At 42.3% G+C, this 8,785-nt stretch overlaps 1 protein-coding gene across 1 annotated transcript; it reads right to left on the reverse strand.

Moving 5' to 3' along the window:
• Positions 1-2,577: 2,577 nt before the first annotated feature.
• Positions 2,578-8,243, reverse strand: POLR2D (RNA polymerase II subunit D). Its single transcript, XM_083615124.1, has 4 exons — positions 7,937-8,243; positions 6,460-6,640; positions 3,668-3,763; positions 2,578-3,148 (listed from the first exon to the last, which is right to left on the reverse strand). Exons 1-4 carry the CDS (start codon positions 8,001-8,003, stop codon positions 3,070-3,072), a joined length of 423 nt encoding a protein of 140 aa, XP_083471250.1. The 5' UTR covers positions 8,004-8,243; the 3' UTR covers positions 2,578-3,069.
• Between the last annotated feature and the right edge of the window lie 542 nt (positions 8,244-8,785).

Below are 8,785 nucleotides of genomic sequence, written 5' to 3' on the forward strand. Positions count from 1 at the left end.
ACGCTGAGCATGCGCGTGCTTCTTCTGAATAAGTGACGACATCAACTTGCGACAGGTTTCCGGCTGCTGTGGCGGAAAGGGAAAGACTTACCATGGAAAGCAGGCCGGGGAGTCGGAGCAGCAGTTTAAACCCTTATAAGACTTCCCAAAAGGTCTCCAAATAGTGGTGATTCTTTGACTTTTAGAAGGATTATTTCTGTGCTGATTATAGTCCAGAAGAGAAAAGGAGTGTTCCAGCCCCAGCCAGCATGGACAATGGCCAGGGATGGTGGAAGTTGGAGCCCAATGACACCTGACGGACCACAGGCACCCCTCCCTTGATCTCCTGGCAGGAAAAACCAAGATTGGGGGTGCAGAGAGAAGAGAGAGAGCAAGCCCTACACGTACATAAAGCGGTTTTTAAAGAGGAGAGGATTGTATGGTGCAGTAAAAAAAGCCCGTAGTTTATGAAAAATGAATGAATGGGTTATCTCAATCATCACAAGAAATCAAGATATTACATCAGTGGTTTTCTATCATCTCCATCTCTAATGCAGTCAGTAGTCTTAGGCAAGCCTAATAATTCCATAGGTTTGGCATGTAAAAATACAAGATGGGAAGGATGGCCAATTTGCCCAATTTTATGCAGCAGATAAAAACTAGGGGGTTAAGGAACCAATCCTAACCATAGCAGGTAAAAAGGTAACCATAGCAAGACAGCCACTGCAAATGGAGGTGAAGTATCAAGACCACACTGCTCATGGAAACTTGGTGTGTATTGCCAATGGAGTGAGCCCGGGCAGGTGCAACGTTGTCACATCCTAGGTCTCTTTGTATCCCTTCTATATGCTCCAGTGACGAGCACAAATCTACGCCAGCCCTTGGTTTGTCTTCTATTGTAGTCAAATGAAAACTAATCCCTACTTTCCATGGCAATAAAAAGATGTGCTTCCTGCTCTGTTAGTTAGTAATAGTTTCTGCACAAGATAATTTAAAAGCCTCAGCTTGGTATAGCTGGGAACTAATGCAGCTCTTTCGAAAGTTTTCATGCTGGTGACACTTTTTATACATGCATCATTTCGTGACACAGTAATTCAGTTTTACTAGCAAACCGGAGGTTAAACTAACCCCTTACAATACGGAAACATACATAAATTTAATAATGAATGTATAGGGACATACCTGCACACTGCAGCTGACACACTAATGTGTCACAACACACAGTTTGGAAAGAGAACTAAGGGAATAGGAAGCATCTCCAAAAGGGCAAAAGAATCTGGCCACTAGAAGTGTGGTATAAAGAAGCTCTCATTCTCCAAATTTAGTTTAATATTTGCATTGGAATAGCCCAGAGGGTTTATTCCCCCCCAAAAAAACTTTTACTAATAGATGTGGAAAAGGTAGAATTCAATAAGTTTAGGATTTTATGTTTACAAATCATTATGCAGAACAATTGGGCAACCCCCCCCAAACCCACAACCTTAAATACGGTATTTCAGGCACAAGACAAAAAGCTTATGGAAGCTGTTATGACTAACTAGTGGTATTGCCTGAGTAGTTTTCAAGCAAGATCCAACAAGAAAAATAACTTCAATGTGATTCTCAGTGGATTGAGATCAGAACAAATTTTGACAAGGTTTCACGTCTCTTTAAAAAAATAATCTTGACACTCCTTGACAAATTAAATACTAGGTTTTTGGTACAAAAACAAGTGGTTTCATATATAAGCTTTTCCTGTGTAATCATTCCACTGCTGCAGCTTGTGAGTGGTGATTATTGGTTACTGTCTAGCAGAAAGAAAAATCTAATCAAGATGTATGAGATTGCTACAGCTTGTTTGCTTCTGTACACACTGATATTTTTTACTAAATGCTGAGGTTATTACTCCTGACTTTCCCCCTGTTTTATTCACTTGGTCAGGCTTGAATAAAGAGATTAGTTCAGCAAACCTTTCACAGCTTATTGCTGTATTTTAATGTTTTAATGCTTGTAGGCTACTGTTATTGGGTGGCATATAAATGCTGTTAATGAATAAATAAAATACCATTAGAAGTGATTATGCAGGTGGGGGGAATGGAGTAAGCCAACTCATTCCTCAGTCACTGTTGCTAGCTGGATGAGGGCCATCTTATCATTTATGACAGCTGACCGACGTAACATGCAATTTCTGTAGCATTAGGGCATTTCTGCCTAAGTGTAGGGCATGGGTCATGTTTCTACCTTTATGAGCCCCATGGTTCTGCCAGCAGTTTCCTTTCACACTACAAAACTAAAAAGTGCTACTTATGGTAGCTCATTCACCCAGTCTGACATTTCCAGTTACACTTCCCAAAACAAAAAAGTATCATTTTTTCTCTCTCTCCAACATACATACATTGTAAGTGTAATTATTATTTATAGCAACTTATGTATACAAATTAAATAACTTTACATCAATTTACCAACATACAGCAAAAATATTATATGCAATTTAATAATCCAACAAATTCCTTCAGCTCCTTGTGTTTATCCACCCCTTGCAGAGTATTTCCTCAAGACAACAGGACTTTTGTATAAACAATGAGTGAATGAGAACTTTCACAAACCACAGACCCCTCATTAGAAATACTATACTTTAATTCACAAACAACTGTACAAAATTATTGTTGAAGAGAAAAACTCAGGCTTTTGATCAAACACATCAAAAAAACCACACAAATTTATCTATCCTGATTCTACTATTACAATTCTCAAAATATAATAGGAAAAGTTTCTCCTATCTTGGGCAATGTATGTTCATTCTGTCTGGCCCCATAAACATTCTGTATATTCCCAGGAGGAAGACAAAGTTTGGAAACAAATATTAAACTAATCAAGGCAAACTTTTCAGAGTTCTGTGGCTCATACCACATTAGTCTTGCCAACTCTCTCAACATTCAACAAGTCCAAAGAGCTAAGAAACCCTTTTAAAAAGCATGTCATCACCCTACATCAGCTTCTCTTTTCCATCGAGAGATAGTCAGGACTGGTCCAGAGATGTATAGAAACAAATGAACATTCTTAGATTTCTCTTTTTCCATGTTCAGAGTTTGGAGGGTCTGGCTGTTCCTTCTAATACTGAAAACTTCGCTTGGTCTGAATGTCATCAAGAATCTGCTGCAACTCTTCATCTTCAAACCGACCCTCTAAGCTGAAAGACAGGAGCAAGCAATGGTTAAGTTTCTCTCTCTTTTTTTTAAAGGGTTGACGCTCAAGCTTTCCTGAAAGGGAAAAACTATGAATAATGTATTAAGTTGCATGGTGAGGGGGAGTGTTAAGAGCACAGGGCTCATATCTGATTTGATTATGGTCTGGAGGATTGTCTCAGTGTAGCCAATGCCAGGTAAGATTTCTGCAAATGTGGATTGTACTTTTGGGCATTATCCTACAAAGGTAAAGCTATAAATTACATTACATTAAAAAAAGAAATAAGAACAAAACATAGTAGCAGCAATTATTTTAAAAAGATAACGAGTTTTTAAAAGACAGTTGAGCTAAACAGGCAGCAGGCCACTTCTTCAAGTATCAGGGCTTCAAGAGATGCTTGATCATGGTCAAAATAATAGGCAGCCAATTGAAAATATATTGGCCAGTTAACTGGCTGGTATGCTAACCTTAAATCCAACTGTAGAACCATTACTCTGACTTTTTAGTTGCTCATGCAACTCACCTGGGAATTAAAGCTTTGGCCTCCTCAGCTGTCTCAGGACATAAATTAGCTAAACACGCCAATTCAAATTTATGGAGCTTCTTCTGGAGTAACAAACTGCAGGAATAAATAAAATAAACTATGTATGTAAAAAATGGAATAGAGAAGAGAACAGAAGTTGCAGAAAAAACAGTACAGCTACTCAAAAAGGATTAGGGATTTATTTTTATCAGCGCATATCAGGCATAGGCAAACTTGGCCCTCCAGATGTTTTGGGACTACAACTCCCATCATTCCTGACTACTGGTCCTGTTAGCTAGGGATGATGGGAGTTGTAGTCCCAAAACATCCGGAGGGCCAGGTTTGCCTATGCCTGGTATATATAGTCTATGAAAAGATCACACAAAAGTATGACAAAAATACTAAAGGTAAATACATGGCTTTATATTGTAACATGCTTCAAAGAAAAAGTAACAGTTGCTTACTATTTACTCCACCAAAATTAGTATTCCTAGATAGATAGATCACTTTAACTGAAAGTTACTTCTTTAACATTGGGACGCGGGTGGCGCTGTGGGTAAAACCTCAGCGCCTAGGACTTGCCGATCGTTAGGTCGGCAGTTTGAATCCCTGCGGCGGGGTGCGCTCCCGTTCCTCGGTCCCAGCGCCTGCCAACCTAGCAGTTCGAAAGCACCCCTGGGTGCAAGTAGATAAATAGGGACTGCTTACTAGCAGGAAGGTAAACGGCATTTCCGTGTGCTGCGCTGGCTCGCCAGATGCAGCTTGTCACGCTGGCCACGTGACCCGGAAGTGTCTGCGGACAGCGCTGGCCCCCGGCCTCTTAAGTGAGATGGGCGCACAACGTCGGACACGAGTGGCCCGTACGGGCAGGGGTACCTTTACCTTTGCTTTTTACTTCTTTAACAAATCTGGTTAGGATTTCAGAAGGGTGGCATTCCCATCAACAAGAGGGAACCCACTAGATTTCCAAATGTTTCTGTCAATTCACACTGCTTTTAATAAATGTAAGTAAGTACCAACTCCACATCTATTTAGGCAGCAATTCTATTCCCACATACCTTTGAGTAAGCCCCATTGAACTCAATGGGACTTACTTCTGAGGAAATATGCAGAATTACATGGTTATTGTTCCAAAGGGCAAAGAAGAAACTGCTTGGACAAGTGGCAAACTATTGCCTATAATAACCTTGAAACATAGGGTTTATCTGAGTGCTTTGACATAAAAGCACACACAGCCACTAACAGTGAACAGAATCAGTGAAAACTTCCCAGATTTCGAGCATGTGCAAGAGTCATGATAAGTAGATAAGAGACAAAAGTTTAAAATCATGGGCTCTAGAAGGAATCATGCTTATACTAAGGAAAAATTAATTGAAGAAGGAAAAACAATAGCTCTTTTGAATCAGCTCAATTATCTATCTACACCTACACCCTGCTTTCCACATTGAACCATCAGATGCCTTTTGGAAGTTCACCATTAGGGAAGCCCTTTCCCACTATGGCTCTGAAGCTGCTGGCAGTCTGTGATTACATTTGCATATAGTATTAGTCTATTTTCTATTCAATGCTGGTTAGGAATAGTGTGCCAGTTATCAATCACTACCACGTGGAAGAGCAAAATCAGCACAGCATCAGATCCTTCAGCCATATTGTCCAGTTAGATTAGTACAGGGTGGTGGAGATCTGTACATCTGCCCAATAAATGCAACCAAACAAAGTATGGCCCAAGCTAGGCTAGATAAGTAATGTTGGTAATTCTTTAGCTTAAGAGGCAACTGTATCAGTTCTAGACTAGCGGAAGAAATGTTGAATCCTACCCTTACAAGACTGAAAGTGACAAATCTTGTGAGTTATAATCCTACAAACTACATAAGCATCAATTAAAGAAATAACATGGAAAGAACTCATGGCTCTACGTCAGAGCTTTCCAAACTTTTCATGTTGGTGATACACTTTCTAGATATGCATCATTTTGTGCCACAGTAATTCAGTTTTACTAGCAAACCAGATGTTAAACTAACCCCTTTCCAGCCCCAAGAGGAGCACGGGGAGCGTTCACGTGACACACCTACATACTGCAGCTGACACACTAACATGTCGCAACACAGTTTGGAAAGCTTTGCTCTGGGTTCTATGGCTTAGTACTATGTGCATGAACTGAGATGAACCAAAGTTATACTCAGGCTCTCACGCTCCCTCCTTCACTCTCTTCTGCCTGCATGACCAGGCGGAGAACTTCAGCAGTGTCTAGTTTTGTTTCCAAGAAACCCAGCTTGCTATTGCATATAAACCAGATGTCATGGTTTATAATAAAATCTGGTTTCTATGCATTTACAAGTCAGGATTCTATCAAATGAAAATGAAATACTGTCAAAATTCTCCCCCAGGCCACACAGGAAGAGGGAGCATGCAAATCCAAGACTTGCGTGAGCTCATTCCTCGTCATGCATATAGCATTAAACTATAGTTTAACATTACATGTTATAGACTTTTAAATTTGAAGCACACCAGGGGGCTTTAGACAAAGAGCAGTCTAGGAAATGTGATTCTTCATTCACATGTAGAAACTATGCTAATCTCCACTTAATGCAAATATGATGCTAAAAGGACTCAACAGATGTCACACCTGCATATTACTTTCAATTGTGAAATAAAACCAACTTACAAAATACCTTCATTTAATGCTAGAAATAAATGTATTTGCATTCGGGAAAAGGTTTTATTTGTTCAGCTTCTTTTGCATTCACTCCCACATTAACGATGAAAAATAATTTATTTGAAAAATTATTCACCTGCGGACACTAGCAATAGTCTCCCGGTTTTTGAAGCGGCTGAAGCGAGCAGTATAGTTCAAGGTTTTCATGAATACTTCTGAGAGCTCCTGCTCATCTTCTGCACTCTCATTCTGCTGTTTCCGATGTTCAAGAAGCATGTGCACTTCTGAATTTAGAAGGGTTTCGGCAGTCTCAAATTCTATATGCAAAGATGGGTGAGGAAGAAACTGACAGTTCAAAAGGCACAGAAAAACACACCACCATTGGTAACACTTAAGCTGGGGTACACATATGGTAGTAGCACTTCAGGTGGTGGGTAGAGAATACTATTTTTGAATGATCTGACACATAAAACCCACTCACTCCACTGAGAAAACATATGAAAGAAAGATTCTAGCTCAATCCTCTCTTTGCTGTACCTGTGGGAACATTCAAACACATGATTGAAGTGGTACCATCTATTCTACTACCCCATCCAGTTATACACAGATTATATCTCTTGATGTAAAGACAATAATAATTATCTGACCCATCCTGCCAAATTTACAAAAAGGAGATCATTATCCAGCTCAATTATTTGTGCAGTACAGTCACATGCTTCTCCAGAATACTTCAACACACACGTACATGTGAAAATATTTCCAAAGTGCTAGCACATATAAAACTTGAATCTTAAAAAAGGGCCTCAGATCGCTTTGGAACGCAGAAGGCATCCTATGCTTTTAAAGACAAAAAGCAAACAAAACAAACACACTGTTTTGTTGCTTGCTCAAGGCAACTGTTCTGAGAGTGTGAACTATAAACCAACGATCAAAGTAACTGCATGTCAAGGACCCCAGAAACAGAGCCATATATTTCTCTACAGTTTATATAACAATTGTATATGTAGCATACAACAGAATACTAAACAGCCTCCCATCCAGGGAAGGGCCAGAGATGCTCAACTTCAAAACTGCTGCACCGCTTGCCTCGGACAACAGGAACAGAGAGCAGACACATTCGCACCATGCATTTAAAACCAGTACGGTGCCACGTTAAGCAGACAGGGCTTCCCGCAAACAATTCTGGGAGCTGTAGTTTTGCTAAGGGCGTCGAGACCCTTATTCCCCCATCCAGAGCACCATTTCCAGAGTTCCTTGTGAAGAAGAACTGTTGGTTAAAATCACTCCGAAACCGTAGCTCCGTGAGGGGAAATAGGGGTGTCTCCTAACCAGTCTCATTACCCTTAACAAACCACAGCTCCCCGAATTATTTGGCGGCGGGGAGCCATTATTATTATTATTATTATTAAAGCGGTACCATGTCGCTTTCAACGTATGGCGCGAATGAGGCTAGCAATACACGAGCGCTTTTTACAGCCAGGAATGAGGAATGTTGCTCCCCTCCAGGCAAGACTCCTGCTGCCTCTTTGCTCCCTCACAAGCCAAAGTCTCCTCCGGCACAAGGCCGGGGGCGCCTCGCGTCTCCTGCGCCCCCCGAGGGCCCAGCCGCTCACCCTTGGGAAATAAGAGCTGAGAAGCATCCTCCTCCACATCCACAGCATCGGCGCCTCCGGCCGCCATCGCCTCAGCTAGCCCCGGAAAACCGAAGCGCTCGGCCGGCCGGAAAAGGAAAGGAGGAGGCCTGAGCAGGTGCCGGCGACGCCCTCTGGCGGGGGAAGAGCCGGCCCGGATGCCGCCTCGGTTTGTGCTGAAGGAAAAAGAGAGAAAGGGAAAAAAGTGTGTCGGGCTATATTGAACATGGTGTGTTCTCTCTCCGGAGCAGCTTCGCGGAGGAGAGCGATAGGGTCGCGCGGCCTCAAAGCGCCCGCTCCCAGCGTTGCCCTGAGCCCCCTTACTTCGAAGTAAATCCCACCACGTTCAGCACGGCTTACTCCCCAGCAAGTATGTTCAGGATTGCAAAGCGTGAATCCAGTGGGGTTTACACGGTTCCCGCGATTGTAAGCAGGATCCTGTCAGTAAATGAATCCAGACCCGACAGACAACGGCCGATCGCCCGCCCTCATAATTTTTTATTTTTTTAAAAAATTGTATATATTTAGTGCTCCTCTGATACAAGGGAAGCAGGTTTCTAGGCCAGGAAGCAGCGCAGAGCTGAAACCCCGCTGAAGCGTCTGGAGCACCCAAAGTCTGTAGGCAAGGAAATGGGGCAGCCCCCCAAAGGCGCTTAAAGCCGCGACGGGTAATAAGCAGCCCTCGAGGTATCGGACTGCACTCCTCTCAAGCGCAGCCGCCATGGCCGATAGTCAGGGGTTATAGGAGTCCTGCAATATGGGGCGTGTTGTGTGCTCACGGCTCCCATCCCTCCTCGAAACTACCTAGCTGGCAGGGAGCCGGTTCGTAAA

The sequence above is a fragment of the Podarcis filfolensis genome (assembly GCF_964270895.1).
Source record: "Podarcis filfolensis genome assembly, chromosome: 5".
NCBI lineage: Eukaryota > Metazoa > Chordata > Lepidosauria > Squamata > Lacertidae > Podarcis > Podarcis filfolensis.